The following is a 24252-nucleotide window of genomic DNA, read 5'->3' on the forward strand; positions in this document are numbered from 1 at the left end:
CTTTCCAGCAGGTACTGCCAGACAGTGGGCGGAGTCTGCCTGCGAAAGTAAGCCACAGAGCGCTTGTTTCAGGAGTATCCGATGTACGAAGATGCACTGGTTATCATGGGCAGCAGGGTCGCAGTGTGGCTCCTCATTGGCTACTCCCTCATGAGGAACAGGGGGACCGAGTTTTCTCAGTAGCGGGACCTCCCCATCCATCCTCTTCTAATGCTAGTGAGCAACGGGTCATCCCACGGCTTTAGTGAGAAATAGGTCGTGATGGTTACCGTGCCTCGTGACGTAAGTATTTATGCATGGATAAATATTTGCTTTAAGCCGCGAATACGTCATATTATGTTGGATGTACAATCATGGACAAATGAAATGCGAACATAAAAATATGAACCCTAAGACGCAAAATTAAAAAGTACTGTTTGTGGCGGTTCAATAATGACGCGCTATTGGTATATCTGGGAAGCCACGTTCCCCAACTTTGTTGCTGTAATTTGGCCACGCGTCAATTTAACTTGCACGGAAAGAAATCGCGCTATTTGTGTGTTCTGGTTCATATTTTTGTGAGCGCGTTTCATGTGATTGATTGATTGCTGGTTTAACGCGCCGGCGCAACGCAGGCGATGAGGCGCGCCGCAGTGGATGGCTCCGGATTAATTTTGACCACCTGGGGATCTCTAACGTGCGCCGAAATCTCGTACACACGGACGTTCTTGCTTTTCACCTCCACCAGAAAAGCGGCCGCCGCGGCCGGGAATCGAACCCGCACCCTCATGCTCATGCACAACGCCTTAGCCACTGAGCCACCGCGGCGGGTGATCGCGTTTCATTTGTCTATGACTGTACTCGCACAAGGTGGTAACTGAATACACACAACATTCGCGCACGCACGCGCACGCACACACACATCATCATCCTTTATAATTCTTTCAAGTATCCTTTGTAACCATTATTTTAGATGCGAAGCATCTCAAGGTCGGGGCTATGTCCCTCCCATGTTGTTGTTGCGCCGTCGACGCCCCCACTGCGCATTCTCGGCTTGCTGAACGCCCGGGTGGTGTCTTAGCCTTTAATGGCTCCTGGAGCGACAGTGCTGCCGGTGTCTTCCTGGGCCGCCACGAGACGAGCACGCTTCCCTCTCCTCCTCACAGCCGTATAAACCAGGTGTGCACACGCGCTGCGCGCTACTCCACTGCGCATGCGCATCTCTACTCCATTCTCCTGGTGTGCACACGCGCTGCGCGCTACTACACTGCGCATGCGCGTATCTCCTCCATTCTCCTCCTACCAGCCGTATAAATAGCCGTATAAAGCAGGTGTGCACACGCGCTGCACGCCTTTCAGTCTGCTTCCAACCCCCGTCTTCGGCGGTTCTGCTACGCTGCTGCTAGGATGAGTGCCGATGTCAACGCCAGTGCCAACATCCCCGTCAACGTGAGTGCTGACGCAAGTACAACCAAGAGCATCAGCCCCATGGAACCGCCACTGCAACATCCACTGACGCTACACTTCACGGACCACAAAGCAGTCATACTCAAGGCGAAATGACAACGACAACTAGACGTTACCTACATTGCCTAATTAAAGACATTCATACATTCATACCACCCACGCGTCTCCTTACTCTAACACCACACACCAACTCTACTCACACTACTTACTTCAACTCTACTTACACACCAACCAAGCCCCCCCCCCCCTGCTGCTTCGCATCCTCCTCAGGGTTCCTCCCACGGGAACATGGCGTAATTTTTCATAGAAAAAATGGCTTCCTTGGACTTCGTCGCTGTTGGCCTTGTTTCATTTTTCCATCCAACGAGCCCTCACTCTCAGAACTGCGATAGGAAATAAGTACCCAATTTATGCATTGAAAGTGCATAAATTAAAATGCCAAATGAACCTTTTCCTTTATTTCACCCATATACATTCCAAGCGGGTTGTATAGTGCATCCAAATAGTAGTAAAATAGGAGTGATAACAAACAAGTTTTCTTTTGCCATTTTCATGGATGCCTTTTCAGTACCATTTATGTTTTACCGTATCCCAAAGCCCAGCAAAGCTGGTTTCTAGATCTCGGAGAAAAGGGCGCTCTGGAGATTGTCGATGATGTGCGAGGACACAGATTGTAAAACTAAGATATATGCTCTAAATAAACTACGACCCTTAAAACCACAACGGCGGACTTATTGTATATTTTTACAGACACCTACCTTGCTTCACGTGAACCCTTGGATTTATTTTTAGCTCTAAAGTGTATAACATATTCATATCTCGAGAAAGAAGATCTTCGGACTTTAGTTGAAAAAGTGTTCTCTAAAAAATACTATTTCGTTTCCTGCTGAAATTGTTGTAGTAAGGCTAGCCGCTAAAGTATACGTCAAGGCTGGTGTGGACTGCTAGAAGCCTAGCTTGGACATCTTGCTGCATCGCGTCTGCAAAGCTAGGCTGCAGTAGTTTTTTCTCTACATCGTTTAAGCTTTCCTCTCACGACACTCGGCCTGCTCCATCCCTAAAGAGTTTATAGAATTTTTCTAGGGGCGTGAAACAGCACATTATAGGAATACAATGAATGATCAATGCTTAGTAGATTTGATGCTCGGCTACGGAAGCTAGAGAGATGATAAGCGCCAGTTTGCATTGTGTTGAGGATTTTTAAGGCGAAAGCCTTACATGTCTCCTTGGAAGGTTGTGCTCACGTCGACAGTAAGGATATAAAAACCAAGTGCACCAAGGAAGGTTTTCACTCTAGGGCAATACCGTGGTTCAGCTACATTGGAATGCCGTCGAGTGACCAATCCATCCGCCACCAAGGAATATGACCGCAACTTAAACACCATTCGACTCAAAAACGTGATATACGCTGCGTAGATCACACGAGCATGACCATCTGCAAGGCAGGTGGTCATGCTCGTATTGCGTGATATGCCGCAGCTCAGACCGAACCTTTGAGTCAAATCATGCGCTCTATGTCGTTATTTGCCGAAATTGTATCGTCGGTAGTGTGAGTACGTCAAAATCGGGTGCATTGTTGTGAACTGAACCGCAGCTTGTCAGTAGTGTAAAATAAGTGATTCATGATTATCAAAGTAAATAACGATTGGTTAATGATTGAAAATATGATTAGTAAGGTGAGATTAAGCTAGGCAATGAGGTGGAATAAGATGAACTAAATAAGGTTAGGGTGAATTAAGCTAGATTACGGCAGGTATTGCCCTTTCAGCCATGGATGTTTTATTTCGAGGAAAAAACTTTTTTCTGCGTTTCCCTGAACTGTTCGATGCAATGAGCCTACAACAAACAACTGACTTTGAGCTGCAAGTAATTAGACATTTACAGGGATGATATCTAATTAGGTCATCAGGCAAATAAAGTTTTAATTTCCAGCAAAAAAAAATGTTTTTGCTTGTTTTCATAAATTTTGAAAACCATGACCCCGCATACAAAAATAAAGCTGGCACTGCAAGTATTTTTAGATTTGCAGCCATTTCATCAAACTAAGATTTCGGTGCTTCGGGTCACCCCGACGTCAGTTTGGTCTTCACTGCAGCGCTTTCCTTTTAAAGCAAAGCTTTTTACCTCTACCCCCCAAGGGTTCTTTCGCGACCGTTGGTGTCTCCAGAAAACTCCGGCGAACAAATAAAAGAATTTACTGGCACCGCCGGGAATCGAACCTGGAACTTATAGACTAATAAAGCGAGAGCCCGTTGTCTTACCGATTCAGCTACGAGCCCACGCGAAACTGGGAAGACAGGTGGTGTACCCACCAAGCCCATCTACGGGTTTACCCCCTGCGTTCTCGCTGAATGCCACGTGAAAGCGTCACGCGACTACTCACGCCCGCCTCATGTGCTAAGAGTTACCTTGCTCATGTGCTCAGAGTTACAAAAATTAAAGTAAGCTCACACCAATGCATGGCATCTAACTTCTAGTACGCCAATGTGCTAAAGCCTGTGGCCTCCAGTGTTCGCGTAAACAATCATAGCTCCTTGCCGTCTACCCTCACGCCAAACCAAGGAATACATTCAAATACTCCTTGATGTCCAGGACATCACTCCGAGCCCCAGCATCAAGATCCTGGGCCTACATCTAGAGGCTAACACCAAGAGTGACGTCTCCTTGCAGCGCCTCAAAAACAGCATTAATCAAATCATACACATGATCAGGCGAGTTGCCACCAACAAGCGAGGCCTAAAGGAATCCGGTACCTTTCGATTAATTGAAGCTTTTGTCTTCTCGAGAGTTACTTACGTCAACCCCCTGTCTTCTTCTCGATAAGGAAGACGTAGAGATGCTTTATATAATGATTAGAAAGGCGGTCGAGCAGGCCATTGGTCTTCTCATGAGTGCGTTCACACAGAGGCTGCTTAGCACGGGGCTCCACAACACGGTGGAAGAGCTGATAGAAGGCCATCTTTCTAACCAGAAGGTTCGACTCAGAACTGCGATGGGTAACCGCATGCTTCACCAGATTGGCTGGGCAGCCCAGAATGTCACTCCGCTTGACGTGCTCCCAGACTCTTGGCGACTAAAACTAAAGATGCTCCCTTTGCTTAGAAATATGAACCCCTCACATGACGAGGGTCACCGCAAAGCACGGGCTCAAGCGCTAAACACCACCCTCGGTGGGGATCATGCAGTTATCTACACAGACGCCTCCAAACATCGATGGCAGCAATACGCCATCATCGTGGCTACCTCCAGAGGCAACCTCCTTGCGTGTACCTCGCTTAGGACCCAAAAAATGACGGCAGCAGAAAAGGCAGCCATCACCTTGGCTCTCGCTCAACCAGGGGTTCGGAGGGTAGTCATCGATTCCAAGCAAGCCTACTGGAATTACCAGTAGGGTTGGGTGTCCTGACCTGCACTGTGCGTGCTAAAAGACCACTCCTCAAACGGTTCCATTCAGCTCATCTGGACACCCCTGTGATGTGATAGGGTGTAAAAATCAAGACTATGGACAATCCACTAGAGGTGTGCGGTGCAACAAAGACAATGATGGTTGATTGGTATCGTGATGACGAAGAAGAAAGCAGAGGAGGAGAAAGAAGACGTTGAGAATCGGAGGGCAGCGCAGCGCACTCGCTGTTAGTGATGAAGTCGTAAGGTTCTGCGGCCTGTCGACCGGACGGCCAGAACCACGGTGTCCTGCGTCTGTCGACCGGACAGTCAGGCACCACGTCCGCACCCTCCACAAGAGGCCGAGGAAGCATCGTGCCGCACCTCTCTGCATCCGCTGCTTCACCTGACAACACAGATGTCAACACTTCGCCTCTGCAACCACAGCGAGAGTTGTTGAACCGTAAGACTGCACCCATTCCACTTTGTTTATCGGTTACGAATTGGACTGTTTCGTTGTTCGCATCATTTCTGTCACCTGAACCTTTCACTCGTATACTCTGTCCATTCGTAGTGTGCCTTTCGCCATCTTCATTGTCAGTCATAAATGTTCTTCCACGCATAGTTGCGAAACCCTGTGTTGCAGTCTCTGATCTGTAGCTCCGAGTACCTCGTCTCGAGTCTCCGAAACCTCATAACATCACAAAGTGGCGTCCGCGACAGGACTCTCCCATAACACCTTGGAGAGTCAGGCTCAGACTATTGGAAAGGATGTACAGGTTTGAGATTGTTAACATGGGACTCGAGGAACTGGAAAAGCTTATTGCTGATGGTATCCGATTGGGATTGAAAGGGCCGGAACTGCGGACGTGGGTCGAGAGTGAGCGTGCCAGATTGAAAGCACAACGCGAAGAAGACAGAGAAAAGTTGAAAGCACAGCGCGAGGCTGTAGAGCAGGCGCTAAGAGATGCCCACGAAAAGAAGCTTGCAGACCTGAACCGCGAGTTAGCAGTTCTCGAAAACCTGTATAAGAGAAAGGTGGCTGAATCCTCTTTGGTTGCCAACACGATGGCAGGACATTACAAGTTGGTAGACCGTCGTGAACCAGACAGCAAGGTGCATATTTCCAGGCCAGAAAGTGTCGAAAGTTCAGCTCAAGGAACGTTTGGAGGAGGACTCCAACAGTATGGCGAAATACCGGCTAATGAGAGTACTTTTAGCTCATGGATACCAACTTTCAAGTTCGAAAGCAAACTAGTGCCTCAAGAGGCCCATGCTAGGTGTCCAGAAGGCAGATCTCTGAATGTTGATGACTCCGAATCATCAGACATTGTGGCGAAAGAAGCTGCAGCTATAGGCGCAGCGATCACCGAAACAGATACGCCGTTTTTCTCAGTGGACAAAGGTTCTGAAGCTTCCAGAACTGAGTGTTTTGAAATTCAATACAGCCAGATCCAAAGGGAACCCAAACTTTCTCCAGAGTGGAGGAAAATGAGGGAAGGCAAACACAAGCCCAAAAAAGAGAAGAGGCCTTCCTACACCTCGGGTTCGAACAACCCCAATAGCCGTGAAGTAAAGCAGAGCCTAAAACGCATCAGCAGGAATTTGAGCATACCTATCAGCTTGAAGCAGAGGGTACTCAAGCGCAAAGCTGGCATGCTGAATCGACGTGAGACGCGCATGGTCGGTGTAACACAACGAACGGTTCCAAGACAGGCAAGAGCTAAACGACGCCAAGTGAGAACTTTCAGGAGTTTCGGCCGTCAACCGCTTTCATCTCAGAAGAAACCGGACCCGGAAGGGCAAACAAACAGTCCGGGTGAACAGAGAATTTATTATGGCCACAAATTTGTCCCAGGAGCACTTGTTAACCCAAAGACAGACAAGTCACGGATGAGGGCACGACATCTGAAACTTCCTGGTCAGCTCCTTTGGAAGTACAGGAGAAAGGAAGATGTGCTGAACCAATCGGCTTCCAACGGCACGACCCCTTTCCTGACTTCGGACTTGTATGCTCTTCTCTGATGCTTCCCTTCAGGATGAACCTGTGAACTTTAGTGCGAGTTTCAGTAGTTAGAAATGACTGTGACGAGACTCCGAGACACCTCTTAGAATGTGACCTTGTTCTTTTGATTTTTGTTTTTGAAAGTGTGTGTGGCTCTGCCCCAGCAACTTTCTTTGAGGGGGGAGTATTGTGATGTGATAGGGTGTAAAAATCAAAAGACTATGGACAATCCACTAGAGGTGTGCGGTGCAACAAAGACAATGATGGTTGATTGGTATCGTGATGACGAAGAAGAAAGCAGAGGAGGAGAAAGAAGACGTTGAGAATCGGAGGGCAGCGCAGCGCACTCGCTGTTAGTGATGAAGTCGTAAGGTTCTGCGGCCTGTCGACCGGACGGCCAGAACCACGGTGTCCTGCGTCTGTCGACCGGACAGTCAGGCACCACGTCCGCACCCTCCACAAGAGGCCGAGGAAGCATCGTGCCGCACCTCTCTGCATCCGCTGCTTCACCTGACAACACAGATGTCAACACTTCGCCTCTGCAACCACAGCGAGAGTTGTTGAACCGTAAGACTGCACCCATTCCACTTTGTTTATCGGTTACGAATTGGACTGTTTCGTTGTTCGCATCATTTCTGTCACCTGAACCTTTCACTCGTATACTCTGTCCATTCGTAGTGTGCCTTTCGCCATCTTCATTGTCAGTCATAAATGTTCTTCCACGCATAGTTGCGAAACCCTGTGTTGCAGTCTCTGATCTGTAGCTCCGAGTACCTCGTCTCGAGTCTCCGAAACCTCATAACATCACAACCCCCTCACGCTTCAATGGAGGGCAACAAATACGCCCACCCAACAAGCCTGCGCTTTTACCTCCCGTGCTATGGAGCTACACGAAGACAGTCACCTGCTTGTCACGTTCAGGGAGATAACCCAGCATTATCGCCATCTGAGACAGACCGTACCTTCACCTTACCCTGACCTTTCCAGAGAACAACCAACTACCCTACGGCTCATAAAATCCGGGCTCCTTCCCACAGCCTACGCGTCTTCACTTAATGTATCCGAATCGCTACGATGCTGAATGTAAATTTTGCTCAGAAGTAGGAACACTCCGCCCTGTAATCGGGGTGTGCGACTTTAGCCCTGAGCACCCTCTTCTCTTTCCGTCAACTACCCAACAGGAGCAATGGGAGATGCTGTTGTCCAGGCCTTCTCTACCTAACCAGCTTCAGCGGGTGGACAGAACACAGGCCGCGCGGACTGCATATGGGCCCCACAGAAGAAGGAATCACTCCCCAGGACCCGCCGCGGTGGCTCAGTGGCTAAGGCGTTGCGCTGCTGAGCACGAGGTCGCGGGTTCGATTCCCGGCCGCGGCGGCCGCTTTTCTGATGGAGGCGAAAAGCAAAAACGCCCGTGTGTACGAGATTTCGGCGCACGATAAAGATCCCCAGGTGGTCAAAATTAATCCGGAGCCCTCCACTACGGCGCGCCTCATCGCCTGCGTTGCGTCGGCGCGTTAAACCCCACAATCAATCAATCAATCACTCCCCAGGGCTGCACTCTGGGCCGTTCAGAAATCTGAAAAAAGAATTTCTTCCTCCTCCTCCTTCTCTGCCGCAAATCTCGTCGCCTCCGTCCGCGGCGCAGAGACGGAGAAGACAGATCGTCTAACACCGGGTTGGAGCTTACTTTAATTTTATAAAAAAAGTTTCCACTCTTGCGCTACACCAATGCTAATGCTACACCAATACACTTGTGCTAAACCAAACACCGTTCATGCTTCATGCATTGATTTAACCTTAACAAGAATATCTCTTTGAAGTAAGAAATAGTGTGGTTAAGTGCATTTCACTTATCTCTGGTTTTGCTATTTGTAGAGCGATGTGAGTGAATTTAAGTGACGTCGCATGGGTAATCGTTATGGGTGCCGTTTACAGCTTTGCTTTCCAACCACATTCACCGGGTGGATTGGCGCGATTTTTTTTTCTTGCCCTCAGCCCTAGGAAAAAAAAAACAATAATAGTGGTATGTATCGCAAGAGGCATCCTTGAAGAACTATTTCCCAGAAAACTAGCTGTTTTGGTTTTGTTCTCGACGTGCTAGGGGAATTTTGGGTAATGTCCTGAAAAGAGGACAGCGGGGCAGAAAGGGTTGAGGTGTATTGAGATTAATTAAGATGTTTAAGATGAGTTCAGATGTATTAAGGTCGATTAATATCGATTAAAGTTTATTAAGGCTGCATAAAGGTGCGTTATGGTGGGACTAAGGCGGATTAACATGAAATAAGGTGGATTGAGACGGATTAACCTGGATTACGATGGAAAAAGGAAAGTAAAATAGAGTGGCTGCTGTGCCGAAGTGTGGATGTATATCAACAAGTGCTTGTTACAATAGCACACCAGGATTTCACCTTGAAAGCACGTGAGGAGACTAGATTGTCCCGTGAAATAGTTTTTCGGAACACTGTCTGAATGAGAGAGATGCGATGGAGAGGAAGTACATGGACCGATCTCCTGTCTGATGCATTGTCGCTGCATGATGCCCTGCACAGGTATCAGCATCGAGTTTCAAATCATACGTGACGACGATGAAAAAATGAGGCAACAGACCGGCTGCAGCCTTTTGATGCAGTAAAAACAAATGAAATAAAAGGCAACGGCGCGTGTTAGGTAAAAAAACAGAATGTAGGATGCGAACAAACCTGCAAGTGAAGCTCCGCGATAAGTGAATGCCGTGAACTGAACGGAACAAAGGTACAACATAAAAATGAATTGCAATAAACGCAGGAAACGGTCTGCTTTTTGAGTACAAATGTCTTAAGGTCCCGGGGCAGCACGAGCGCGGAACAAGCCAGCGACAACTGTTGTCTTTCCAGAGATGCATTATTCCATGGTCGGCTTAGAATAATGTATCACGCTTCCGCGCGTAGAAACAACGAGCCGCATTTTTTTCGTGCCATTGAACCCCATTCCTTGCCACACCGACAACTCGGCGACGCGGCACTTCAATTCGCACCGCCATGCGAGGGGAAAGCGATGCGCGAGGACTCAGCCGCAACATTACCGCCAGCGCGCCATCGCTCGCTCAGCCAGCAGAGCCCCATGAAACGGCGCGCTGAAACCTGACGGCGACATTCCGGCGCATTCGTCGTGCGGGCGGACGTATCCTCGCCAGTTACAGTGGTAAACACGGCGTCCCTCGCGTACCAGCGAGCGACATCACTCGCAGAAAGGAAGTGCATTTGCGCCTCTTTTATGTTCGCGACAAGATGGGGCAGGAAGCACACCGAAAGCCTGCGCCGGCTTTCCGCGCGCGTAGTGGACGCATCGTCGCTCTGGTATCGGAGACTTAGGCGGGACCAGGCCCCAGTCTGTTAGACACACAGACGTTTTGGTGCACGGATGTGTCGGTACGAAGAGAGATGATTCAAGCGTATCAATGATTATGTGCTTCTAAAGAAACATACTGAGTTGTTTAAACGTATTCAACGTTAGTCTGTCTTTAATGCAATGTGTTGAACCGGAAAAAAATACCGGTGTCGTTACGCTTCGGGGTCAGATAAATTAATTTTGTTCCGGTACAGTTCCGGTTCGACTAAATCATGCACGGAGCCGGTTCAGAATTGAATTATTAATGAAGCGCTGAAAAAAAATTTTTTTTAGTTTCAACTCACCATAAACATTATATGCAATTTTTGTTGATTCAAAATACTGCTTTTTTCTAATAAACTTGGTGCAAAAGTCAACTTTGAACAATTCGGCCAATTTTTAAAGGGGTCATGCAGACAAAACACAAGTTTGGTTCATTCGAAAGATTGCTTCCTTGCAATCATACTGACACCACTCTTAACGTAAACTTCGGTCAAATAGGCTATATAATTAGGGCAAAAAGGAGTGGTAAATGCGACTCACTAGCTCACTTCGCGCACAAGAACCTATGACGTAATATGCACAGCTGTGCGTTTGGCTGAGGCCGGCAAAAGCACACGCAAGTCAGGCAGGGCTTATAAGCTTTCAGAACGAGTTATTTTCGGTTAAATGTAATGCAAATTCATTTTATAGCCGTTAGAATGGTGGCGTAAACAATGGAAGTTACAAAGTATACGTCAACACAAAATCTCTAGTGCGTACTGCTGTTGGTACTGCGCGCACTAAGCTTCTTATAGCTGCACAGCAGTCCGGCTTTGGGGTTGTCTCACACGACACTGGCCAAGCGGCATTGTCTTACGTGACCCTGTTCCACGGTGCCCTGTTCGTCTGGCATGCCCAATATTCGACAAAACGATTACTTCCAACCGCAACAAAAACAGACCAGGTGCAAATGCACTCATAAACAAAACGAAGGTGGACAGCGGTCTTGCACAGCATGGTGGCGCCATCTAGGAGGGCTGACGGTGAACGAGTCGTTCCGTAGTCTTGCAGACTAAACGGCGTACTAACGTGCGTTTGAACACCCATTGTAGTTTCTTCATCGCAGACTTCACGAAACGCACGATTTGGCAGAAGAATGAAAATTTTAACTTAAATTGATTAATTTCTCGATGAATAAAGCATCGTTTGCTGCGGGGCAAGCACTGGAGGAACTATAGAACACGAAGTGTTTTTAATAAAAAAAACGTATTTTGTCTGCATGGCACCTTTAAGAACACGTACCATTCACTTTTTCACCCAGCCCTTATGTCGTCATAGGTACTAGTTAAAGCCACCGCCAAGAGGCACGTCTGTGGCATTTTTCGTGCCTTTTTTTCGTTTCTTTGTACCACCTGAATGCTAACGAGGAGTTAACCCACTGTAAAGTCTGTTTTAATTATTTTCTTATAACGCAACTGCTGACGTTGTGAAGTAGAAAATTGAAACATTTTTCTACGGCTTTTATATTTTGTTATTAAAACAATGTCCTTGTGGCCATAATGGAGTTAAACAAGTTACCAAAGGCTAGTTCTTTCGAATGAGGCAAGGTTGCGCTTTGTTTTCATGGTAAAACCCGCCGCGGTGGCTCAGTGGCCATGGCGTTGCGCTGCTGAGTCCAAGGACGCGGGTTCAATTCCTGGCCGCAGCGGCTGATTTTCTGATGGAGGCGAAAAGCAAAAACGCCCGTGTGCTCGAGATATCGGCGCACGTTAAAGATCCTTCGTGTTTAAATTAATACGGAGCCCTCCACTACGGCGCGCTCATCGCCTGTGTAGCATCGGTGCGTTAAAACCCACAATTAATCAATGTTTTCATGGCCAATAATTTAGCGTACAAAACCAAGCATGCAAAGAGACGGGCTGTAAAGAAATTGCGACGATCACGGGCTTCGGCAACTTCGGTATCGGGCTAGTTATCCTGTCAAGCCAAAGGGAATGCTGCCTACATTGCTATACCAAAGCAATCTACAAGAAAGTTCCACGTGAAGCGCGCGCACGCGCACACGCACGCACAGCAGGTCGTTCTATCCCGCTGTGAAGAGCAGCTTTTCCTGTAGAAGACACTATAGTACGAACGACTCCAGTAGCAATCAGTGAACTCGAGAGTCTAGTGACCAACGCTGGACACATCTTTGAAGTCGAAAGAATACAATCTTCTCCAATTTGAATTTACACGCGGAATTTTGCATTGGCACACGCCCCCCTGTTGTATGTTTTAGGAACTTGTTTATGCGGCTCCCCTTCACCTTCTTTTTTCGTTCCTTCTTCTTACACGGTGTTCACCTCGCTTGTATACAGCCGATGCCTCTAACCAATAAACTATGTGATTTCTATTGTCAGCGCAAGTGTGCGTCTCTTTCTTCTTGTCTCCCTTCTGTGGTGGTGTTTTTATTCGTGCGATTACGTATACCAAGCAGCCAAAATTTCAAAACAGTTGAGGTGTTACAAGTAGGCACATTTATGGTTCGAACCTTCGTCGGTGCGCAGTGCAGCAATCTCGCATCCTGGTTGCCCCCCCCTGCACAGTCTCAGCGCGGGGAGGGCAATGTAGGCGGTTCATATCACGTGCAGGCTGCGGAGAGTGACATTTCGATTGTCCATCCTTGCACCCTGCTTGCTGGGGGAAATATACCATTTCAGTATGAATTCGCAGTCCTTTCACCATGTTGTAGCCACAAAGAAAGCGTTCATTGCGGTTTGATTCAGCCGAAAGGAAAAACTGCGTGAGAGATTGTGAAATTGATGGGCGTGAAAAACAAAAGCCCTGAATGACACTGACCATCCCTTATCAACGACGAATGGTCGAACCGTTCTGTGGGAAACCGGAAACTCTTTTTCGGTTCAGTTCCGTTTCGGGTTCAGCCGGCTTTAAAAGTAACGGTTCAAGTTATGGTTCCGTTCCGGCTAAAATACCGGTTGGGTTCCGGTTTTGGCTCCTGTTCGGTTCGGTTCCCGTTCGACACCCTGGTGTTTATTATTGTTTTTATTATGCCATATAATCAGAATGCATTTGTTTCTGTAGAAATGATTAGAACTTTAGTTACTTATTACGGAAGCTTATACGTTCACGTTTTATTGGTTTATGTTTCTGCAAAATCTGTCCTATGTTGTTATTTTTTTTTTTTTGCGAAGTAAACACATTTATTTATAGAAGTGCACAACGTGAGGTGCCCTGGGATGCAATGGGCATGCTGCGGCTTTCCTCATACTAGGATGCATTGCGGTGGAGCGTATGATTACTGTGGAAAATATTTTGTTTTCATTAACACCTCTTGCAGCCTTGTTATTCAACGTCGAAAATTAGCCTATAAATGAAAAAGAAGTGTACCTCATTATTACACACACAAAAAGGTGTGTGTGGACTCCCGCACACGATACCCTCCACGTCAACCAGTAAGTTAATGCTGTAGCCCGAACACCCACGTTCTGGGCACTGCGAGGAGAGAAAGATTTTCATCCGGAGCCAATCCCGTTACAATACTGCATCATTCTTCAACACCAGCGTTTGATCCACCGCCTCGGCCCCTCCCCCCCTTTCTCCCTCACACTACACCCAAACGAAGGTGGCTGCCGTAGGCTGGTGACTATTACAGGCCAACTCTTTCAGACGTTAGGGAATACTGCATGCAGTGTACCCAGCCGCATACGCTTCAAACAATTGTTCTTTATGTCTCAACGAATACGCATCGCTACACCAGATCACCTGGGCTTGTCACCAACGTTCATCACCACCACCACCGCCACCATCATCATCATCATCATCATCATCCTGTATACGCCCACTGCAGGGGAACGCCTCTCCCCCAGATCTCCAATTATCCCGGTCCTGTGCTAACTGCGATCAATTTGTCTCCGCAAACTTCTTGATCTCATCTGCCCACCTAACGTTCTGCCGTCCCCTGCCACGCTTGTCTTCTCTAGGGATCCACTCTGTTACCCTTAATGACCAATGGTTATCTTGCCTTCGCATTACATGCCCTGCCCACGTCTATTTCTTCATCTTAATTTCTACTATGTCCTTAGCACATTCCGGTAGCCCCAAAACTCACAACCCAACCCTTGAGCGATGGTAGGTCGCGCTGTCCAGCTCGAGCCCGTTGGGTCGGCCGAGATTGGCCCAACGGGTCAGGACAGCAGCGGAGGACAAATCAGCCCTGGTGTGGGGGCTCTTTCCAGCTCACGGTGACCAAAACCACTTTTTTCTTCAATGGAATTAAAATAGGCGTCCTTTCAGTTCTCTCTCGCTCTCGCTGGGACCATCAACGCTGAAATGAGTAATCTGCCGTCCACGTATTCAGGCAATTGGAGTTGTAGCGGCTCACGATAGCCTGTTGCAACCGGTGCGTCCCCCAATGCTGTGCAGAGCACTGGTAGCTCGGGTTTCATTGCCGAGAGTGTCTGCTGCCTTTTCATACCGCCCAGGGCCAAAGCCTCAACTACAGCCACCAAGCAATAGCTTGGGCAGCCAACTCAATGCAGGGTCTCTTGCTAAGAGTCTCTCTCCTGAGCATCGTGCTCGCACGAATTGCGCAGTGCGGACTCGAGAGCAAGAAACGCTACAGCCCTTCCCTTTTGACAGCCTTCAAATAGACTGCATAGAAAAGTTGTTTATAAACTCGTTGGCGGTAAATTGAAGAAACAGACACGATAAAAACATAACATTAACACCTAGAAACTGAAGGGTGCATGGTTGGGAAAATGATGCGCAAATGTGATCCCTTTCACTGATGATTAAATGTTTCTAAAATTACTTTTGCAGCTTCTGGATAGGTAAAATAAGCTTGTTTCTTTCAAACAACTAAAAACTATCAACAAATTTAAAAACCCATGCAACATTCTCTTTGTCAATTAAGTCCAAAATACGAGCCCCCAACGGCATCTACAAAAAAAATATGATGCAAACTGGCGCAATGCACGACCCAGTACGCCTTGCTTCTGGGTGTGCATGTGCTCTTCGAAAGAAGCGAACGTGGCGCCGAAATAAAACTACAATAAAGCCGAAAAATTACGAAATCTGGAAACGGACGAGGTCGTTGTTGCGAATGCGTCGCCTGAGAGAAACAAAAAGTGTGGCGGCACTGAATAAAATAAATCATTCGCATCTACAGAACACCCCGTAGACATCTCATCTCTTTGCAGGAAAGCCATGGTCATCAAGGCTACCAAGTTGGATCAGCAAGCACCGTCTCATATGGGACTGCCAAGTTACCCTCCCACTAATAATACACCGAAATGGCATCGTATCCTTGTGCCTATTGGCCGTAAAGTACAGGCAAATACAAAGTATTTACGAACTTTCCCAATAGTGTGTTTTGCTGCTGTTCGGTTATAATCTGTCCAACTATTCTCTCAGCTTACGTGAACTATTGCGTCCAAATTACGGATCGTGCAATGTCATATGCTCGTCATTGGAGAGGGACGGAAGGGCCAAGCTCTTTATCCTTTCGTCCTGGTAAACCTGACCTTTTCGTCCTGCAGAGCTCTCCCCCAAGGAAAACGTCGGTACTCCACGCAGCTAACACATCCGTGATGCCCCAAGAACACAGGGGCTGTGTTTTTATTATTATTCCTGCTACTAGCGCCTTTTTTTTCTCACTGCTTCTTACTTAACCCTATGGAGTCGTTTCGTTCTCCTCTCATATTCTGAGCCGACGCACCGCGAACGTTGATAATGAAGGGCGACGCGAATACGGCCCGCAAGCATCACTCCGTGAAGCGCATACGTGCGTGTGCGCCCTGAGTAATGGAGACTTTCGGCGTTATGGCGAGCGTCGCCTGATCCGCTGGAGACACGACCACCGCCTTAATTTGCTTCCACACCACCTCACCATCCCCTCTCGGCTCCGGACACCGCCCCACATCTGGGGGCTCAAGCCACGCACGCCAGAGCGCCTTTGATGTGATCTGTGCGCACTGGCGGACTTGCAAGTCCCGGATGTTTTGTATACACGAAACCATGGTTGTGTGCGCACAAACATGCGGGTATACCGAAAACAAAGAAGACGGGGAAACGCAAGGGGCTATTATCTTTAAGATGGCACGTGCAGTGCTGTTTGCGCTGAGCGTTTATTTCGTGTCTGTCCTGGCTTTTGTTCTTACGGGCCCCTTTGTCTACCTCGACGCTTCTCGCGACAGGAGACAGGCGCTGGCCGAGCGCGGAAAATTAATTCGTGTGGGTAGTTCCGGAGGCTATTGCTTAAGTTTTATAGCAGGCGGTAGAAAAAGACACGAGGCTTGACGGCGAAGTCTCGCAGAAAGAGGAAAACACAAACAGTGGCAGCTTCTTTGGCCCGCTGGCCTCGTGGAACAAGAGAAAACAACATCCCCTGCAGTGTGTATTATCTTTGAAAGAGAAAGCTTTTTTTTTTATTCAAGATACCTTACACGCCCGTGATAGGGCATAGAGTAAGGGGGAGCACAACAATTACAAGCTGAGGTAAGAACGAAACAGCAAAAACGGAAACAGAAAAAGTACCATAATGCTGAAAATAACCCACTAGGTGCAGTAAACACGATGAAAAAAAAAACAGCAACAAAAATGCACAAGTTGATAAACATCGAATCAAGTAACGAAACATGGTCTTACAACTGTCGTAAGTATGTGGTTATATACCCACATTAAACAAAGACATGAAATACACACCAAGCTCGCATGTGCACTTCGAAAATAGCACATATCACCAAACGCCAGAAACAGGTTAGAAATAACGAGTGCATAAAAAGTGATGTTGAGCGAAAAATTACGGTGTATATTTGTTATGCACGTGGCGTCGAAAAGTTCCATGATATGTAACAGATGCGATTTCGTCGAGGAGGTCATTCCGGAGGCACATGGCAAGTGGGAGGGCAGGTGAATTGAAAGCATTAGTGGATCCATAAATGCGTGAGAAGCTGTACTGGCTGTGCAGTCTACGTGACGTGGTAAATGGGTGCCGAAGATTAAGCGGGGATGGAGTGCACGGGTAGACATACTTATGAAATAGGCATAAGAGTGAAGAGCGACGTGTGTGCAGGTTTTGCAAAAACTGCTACCGTTTAGTCTGCGTGATACTTGCGTTACGGATGTAATTACTAGAAATGAAACGGGCAGTTCAATTTTGGATCGATTCGATCATGTCAATAAGATAGTTTTGATGATGAGACCATATAGAAGAAGCAAATTCTAGTTGAGGAAGAACGAATGTTAGAAAAGCAATCTTGCCAACAGTTGACGGGGAACACGTAAGTTGCGTCGCAGATAACCAAGTGAGCGGGATGCTTTCGCGCAAATGTCAGTTATCTGGTCCGGCCACCACAAATTGTGAGTGAAAATGACGCCTAGATATTTGTGCGACGATGTTCGCATTAGAGAGTGATTTTTAAAGTATACGAAATTCGAGTTAAGCTGTTTGCGGATAAAAGTAATGACTTTAGATTTATACAAAATTCAGTGACATGAGCCAGGTGTCACACCAAGTTGAAATGACATCGAGATCTTTTTGAAGGGCCAGATGATCGTCAGAAGAAGTAATTTTGCGGCAAATAATGCAGTTACCTGCCAATAATCTCATGCTTGATGTTAGATTATTTCCAAAGTCGTTGATGCATATTAGAAAGAGAAAATGGCCTAAAACGCTGCCTTGTGGCGCACCAAGAGTTACGTCTGAAAGGCTAGAAGAAACATTGTTGCCTTCAGTGAACTGATGACAGGAACATGATGAAGTTGCGAAGCCAAGATAATGTTTGGAATCCAGGCAAAGGGCTGATAATTTCGATATCAGACGGCAAGATCGACTTTCTTAGTGGTAGTGATAGCGCCCATTCAAAAAATAATGCCTTTCCCCATAGACCGGTTGGTCGACCGAAAAGCTCTGATAATATCGCTGGACACACAGCGCGTGCGTGAAACGGGCTTCCATTGTGTCAAAACAGTTACTTGAAAGTAACGAAAAAGGAACGGTTCTAGATAAGACAATACACGCATCGCTGATGGAGAAGGAGTAGAACAGCATACCTTTATCTCATAAACCAAGCATCTGTATACATTTAGATTTTTTTGTAAATGCGTTTACTTATCGCGCGAAAAATCGTCGCACGGGTTCGTTCTTTGTTTGCGATTTGGATCTTTGAAAGTACGACGATCGATTGGTCGCACTTTGAGCGAACGTTGGACGCACTTTTAGCGAAAGTATTGACTCTCTTTTGACGCAGTTTAGGTGTTTGAAAGCTTTCGCGCTTCTCTCAGCAGTGGGATGACGCGCTAGGCAGCTCGCAACCGGGGGTACAGCTACTTCTGGTTGACCGAGCTGCCACCGTCGCCGCCAGCCTTCGGCCGGCAGCCACCACGCGTTCCTAGCCAACTTGCTTTAGAAAGGAGGTGTTTTCTCTCTGGCTGGGGTGGCTTTAGGCTCGACGATGCAGCGGGAGTAGTGAAACACTTTTGCAGACCCAGTTCAGCTAAATGCGCTCGAAGTAAAATAGTCGTATATTGCAAATATTCGTACCTTAAAGAAATGTTTGAAATTGTATTAAGATGATTGCACAGCCCTCGTCTATAATCTCATTAATTTCATTTCTAATGCCCGTTTATGCACTTCGAAGCTTCTCAGCGGGGAGCAGCGAGTGGATTGTGCATTAAGGTACGTAACCTCAGCCGGAACCGGCCGCCTCAGGGGAAGTTAACTCCTCTGTTCGCATAAAGGTGTCACTGCCTGTCCTAAAACAGATTGTCGTCTGCAACAAAATGCGGCGACTTTGCTGCAATCGAAATGTCTGCCTTGTTCTGAATCTCCCGAGCGACATGCTCCCATAACATTACGGCAGACGGCACCGGCAAAGTAACTTAAAGTAGATGTATTACTACGGGCTTCTTATGCGCGAAGGAAGGTTGCCAATGTTTTTCAACCACCGCCGCCGTATCTTGAGGACTACGCACGACACATCCTGTGCTTGTGTCTTTGCCAACGCCTTTGCCACGATAGTGGATGAAACGAGCGTAATTTTCACAGCAAAGCTGTATACCTGTTTCCCCCATTTGCTTCATTTCGGTAGGCAAAACCGCCAAGGCCTGAAGGCCTAGGACGTCGAGCGCAAACGACACGCTAAGGCCGGGGTCAGACTGTTGCCGCAACTGTCGTAATAACTTTAAAGAATGACGTCATTTCACGTCTCATCCAACCTAACTGCGTGACGCACCGTTTGTTCGTGTCCATTGATCACGATATGGCTTTTGCATCAGCAGACTGAACATAGCCTAATCAGGCATACAGCCCAGTGCTCAGAATTCGTTTAAGGAAACCACAAAATATGCATTGAAACAATGGGTGATAATGCTACTGTGACTAATGGGACCTCCCCCCTTGTGTTCTTGGTAAAGAATATGTTTGCAGATGACTTTTGAAGGCTAGGCAGGACTAGTGTCCCTAAATAGAGCAGTTCTTGCCCAAGACGCCGAGCACATGCGTCAGGCTAGGCAGGACCCAGCTTTTGCCGCCAGAGAAGGCGAGCGTAGTGTCAGTAGATACGGTATTAGAGCACCGCCACTGAGACACGTAACTCAACAACGACGGCCATTTTGGCGTTTATCAGTGTTGCGAGATTGCTGCATCTACGGCTTCGCCGTTAACTTCGACCGGGTCGTTTGTTAAGAACACTACCGAAGATGCAGCAAAACAGTCTCTTTGGACACACTTCTGCTGCTGAAATGCTGTTCCACGCGTTATCTTTTATTCGCATTGGAAACGGAGGACAAACTAAGCCTACCAGAGTTGGCCGACTAAAACGCTTAAACAACAACATGGCGGCCCCATGAACCGTCACAGTGCGAGCAAGTGTCACGTAATGCAAGCTCACCAATGATCATGGCGGCGGCAAGGAACAATAGGAGAAAAGAGGGCCGATACCCTGCACCCTTATCTATAGTCACGATAGGCGAGCGCAAGCGCAAAGCCCGGTTATACAACGAGAAACATTTCATAACCCTCCTGCATCACCGTTTGCAGTGGTTTACAACAACTTTGCTGGACATCCACTTTCGCAGGGCGGGAGGGTGGCCAATTTTTTTTATCAACTTGTTTCTAGAAGCAAATTAGCAGTATTTTATAGTTATGCTCATAAAGAAGGGCATGTGTGATACCGTGATACCCCCAAATAGCTAATTTCGTTGCCACGAAGGCGAAAATTAGCCTGTTCAGAGCGAAACAAAAGTTCTTAGGGCAGAACGCGCCGATGCTGCGTCTGGGCAATAGAGGTGCGCTGTTGCAGCGGCTATAGGGATCATTCATCGCGTCTTTAACTTGGCAAGGAGGGTGTACTGTCATTCATTTACAGGACCGGATCAAAGTAGCAGACGACAGAGTGCACAGCTTGGCTTTCTTTCCCCCACACGGCCCTACCAAATGCAAGCACGGGCCGGTATTAGAAATCGCCGCGTAAACGATACCAGTTTACAATATCATCCACTTTGGTATTCCCGGAAAGCGCATACGTACGATAGACACTTCTTTGCGGTCGCTTCACCACGTTTGAACAGTCTTAGCAGTGCTGTTCTTTCAAATAAGAGGTGATACCGCGTCGCAACTGGGAAGCAAAAAACAAAAAATGACACCATTCTTAGAGGGTGAATTCCTGTACCGCGGAAGCGAAAAGCGGCATGGCATTGACGATGTTCTGGCCTGGAGCATAATTCCTGACGCTGAAATGAGCTAACGCGTTTGATGTGCTTCTTTTCTTCGTACGCCGACTGCCAGCTACCCCCACCAGGAAGATTTAATACTGACGATGACCCCCGCGTCGTCACAGTCTTCATCCTCGCCCTCTCTTCCTCCGGGGAGCGCAAGAAAGACCGGCTGGTCAACGGTGGTGCCAATGTAGCAACTCGTGCAGCGAGCCAAGACTCGATGTCGGGTTGTCCGACACAGCTGCGATACTGGTTAGGGAAGCAATGAGTGTCTGGTTGCATGATAATCGAGGGCACTCCATTTACATCTGTGATGAGAGTCTAAGCTGTTAAAGCCTGGCAATCGCCTCCCTTTAGCTTCTCGTCTTGACACAGCTGAGATGCCGGTTATGACAGCACTGAGTGATTGAGCGCGTGATTGTCGACGCCTGGGTTTCGAGGCCTTAATTGCTGAAGTGTTCGCTGGTGGTCGGTCATACAGTACTTCAGCGGTAAAAGCGATGATAATTAATCAGCAGAAAGATGCACGACAAACCGATTAGATTCGATGCATGACTGTTTGGAAATAGAACTGCATGGCAACTAGCCGCACCCGCGAAATTGAGACACATGTGTCCGGTACACGTGCGGAGCGTCGTCGTCGTCGTATTACGAAGCTCCACCCGCTTCAATCACTTCATGGCTGCCTCCCTGTTTTGACGCTCTTCAGCTGATTTAGTTACGTGCAAGACAAAGCTAAAAAATAAACATTTAAATATAACTTAAAACACAGGTAAAGTTCATGGACCAGTTCAGGGAAAGCCTCGAATGAAGAGCGAGTTTCGGCAAAGCAAAGCTTTGACATCTACCTCAAATGCAGCCATACCGCCACAATTTATTTTGTAGTCGCAGAAAACTTCGAACTGGTTCGGGGTGCATTTTAGGAGGATGACAATTTTTTCTTTTGAAAGATATGTAATTTTATTACAGTATACACTGCGCTTTATATATACGCTGATGGTGATATGAGAATATTTCACATGGGCGATTTCACTAGCCAGTGCCGTTGATCCGCTGGTGCCGTTGATTCGTTTAAATGCTGGCGAGGTGCCTGCAGTCGCGCTGCTCATGTGACCAGCGTTATCTGCGTCTTCTGCTGCTGCTCTTAGGCACGCGGCGAAGCAGTGTGTCGCCGACCTCCTCGCGCAGCCATCAGCCATCTAACGCACCGAGACAAACTTCTCCTGAAGAAAAAAATGCTGGTTGAGACATGGCAGCTTAATTCAGCGTTTTCAGTAGGCAGACAAAAATCTTATAAAAAAAAAAAACATTCGGAGTAGACGTCCAATTTTCGAAAATACACAAAACTGTACGGCGAGCATTTTATTTGGTGAGTTTCTTAAGGCCAACGGCAGGAAAATTTCGACAAATGGTGCCGAGTTCTCGCGTGAAACTATAACTCTTACGCAATCAAAATTTCATACTGGGTGCTTCTACTGCACCCCCTAGCGGTTCGGTCTCATCAAGCAACACAGAATGGGGATCAAGGCTTGTTCATTGCCGCACTTCTGTTTTTCAAAAGTGGTAGCCAAATTTTACAAGCCATAAATGCGACGTTTTAACTGCACCCATATTTCCGTATTTTAGCGCCCAGAACTCCAAAGATCGCCTATTTGTTGTTTTGACGCTATCTGTGCAGTTTTGGTGTGTGGGCTTTCTGGTAGTTGCGATCATGGTATATTTATTATTTCTTGAAATATACGAGTCCAAGAATTCCCGGCAGTCCAAGGCAGCTGTATGGTGGGTCCCTGAGGAATGGCAGAACAATATTTTCGGCTTGCGTAAACACGCATTGTCATTATTTCTGAGGCAGTCTGGGGGAGACTCGTTAAAAATTACTGAAGGAGTCTCAGATAAGTAGAAAAGGTGTGACTGGTCTCCTTGCCTGTCATATTTTTATTCCCGAGAGAAAAAATTGGCCGCGTATCTGCTCCTTTCGTTGCAAATGTCGTCAAAAGACTATATAGTCTCTATCGACTTTTGCCGAGTAAATTCGTTTCCCCGCTCACCTCTCATGTTGTTCCTGTTCCGTCGCGCTCCTCCCTAGGTAAAGACGCCAAAGGTTTGGTTAAATCATTTTAAATTTCCCGCGTTCCACTGCTCCAAACCGGGTGTATAGATGCCAACGCTGCCGTACGGCGAAGACGCGTGTGAATCGAGGCGCCCTACTTCAACGTTTATAGAACCGCATTTCCCTAATACACGTGCGTTCCAAGCAGAACGTGGAACCTATCTAGTGGAACCTTTCGTAACTTTTGCCACTTGATTTCTTCAAATGCCGCCAGAAGCTATATGGCGCAGGCGACAGCAGGCGACGGCGGAGTGATATTTTTTTCTTCAGTTGAAGTATTTAATCTCGCCAAAATCAAATAAGTACGATTTTTTATAAAGGAACGCTGCAAATATCACTTCTGTATTAATTTGTTGTCTTATATATGCGCAATGTCTTGTTGTTCTTCAACAATATTGAGAAGTATGAACATTACACCGGACTTAGACGGGCACATTTAGCTGTGACTATATAAGACTATTGCGCAGGCATTGTTTTACTTTGGCCGGGTGGCTGAATCGAGTCACAGACAGACAGACGGACAGACAGACAGACCAAAATTTCTGGGTTTAAGTAGCCCAAGAAAGACTATCGTCTTTAAAAATGCGCGGATATTACCATTGAAGAGCAGTGCTCGCTCACCGGCCGACTTCTATGGTGACTAGAGTGGTGGCGCCCCGAGCAGCGGCGGCCTTGGCGCACGACGCGGCGTGCTGTGGGCCTTGTCCGGGCTGCAGCAGAAGCTCGTGCCTGTACTGGCGGATGCATGTGACCGGCCATACCAGGAAGGGCTCCGGTGCGCCCGGCCGCAACAGCCCCACGCTGTGGCCAAGAATCACCAGCTGATAGTCGCCGCGAAGACCAAGTCTCTCCGACGCCTCGCTTGGCTGCACCGCCACCGGGAACCGCTCCCGGGAGAAGAGCACTGCAGTGGGGCACCACGGTCGTAAGCTACGAGTGGCTTCGGCGCCTTCAGATTACAGTTCACTCCTTCTGTTTGTCAGCGAGAGAACTATGAGAACATGCGCATTGATGGGAACTGTTTGGGAAGGCGTGATACTGACCGAGAGGTGAAACCATTGAACCTCTGCCAAACTGTTTTGTTTGGAAGGGGTTCAGTGGCTTCAAAAACATTTCCGACTCTGCACAGCAAAGACACAGTACATTCTTGATGCAGACGAGCGTGATGCTGGCCTTTTCTGTGGTTAGAGACACACTCCAACTTACAGAAGTCAGATTCTTCTGTGGTGTGCAAGGATGA

General features: G+C 47.5%; 1 protein-coding gene across 1 annotated transcript in view; it reads right to left on the reverse strand.

Moving 5' to 3' along the window:
• LOC144154981 (uncharacterized) overlaps positions 1-24252 on the reverse strand; it is a 491283-nt gene that overhangs the window by 85474 nt on the left and 381557 nt on the right. Inside the window, exon 4 of the mRNA XM_077686145.1 lies at positions 23634-23916. Within this exon, the coding sequence (XP_077542271.1) occupies positions 23634-23916 (283 nt within the window). The remainder of the gene's footprint in view (positions 1-23633; positions 23917-24252) is intronic.

This window comes from Haemaphysalis longicornis, unplaced genomic scaffold, assembly GCF_048455015.1.
Source record: "Haemaphysalis longicornis isolate Haplotype H1 unplaced genomic scaffold, Haemaphysalis longicornis Haplotype H1 scaffold_1, whole genome shotgun sequence".
NCBI classification, from domain to species: Eukaryota; Metazoa; Arthropoda; class Arachnida; order Ixodida; family Ixodidae; genus Haemaphysalis; species Haemaphysalis longicornis.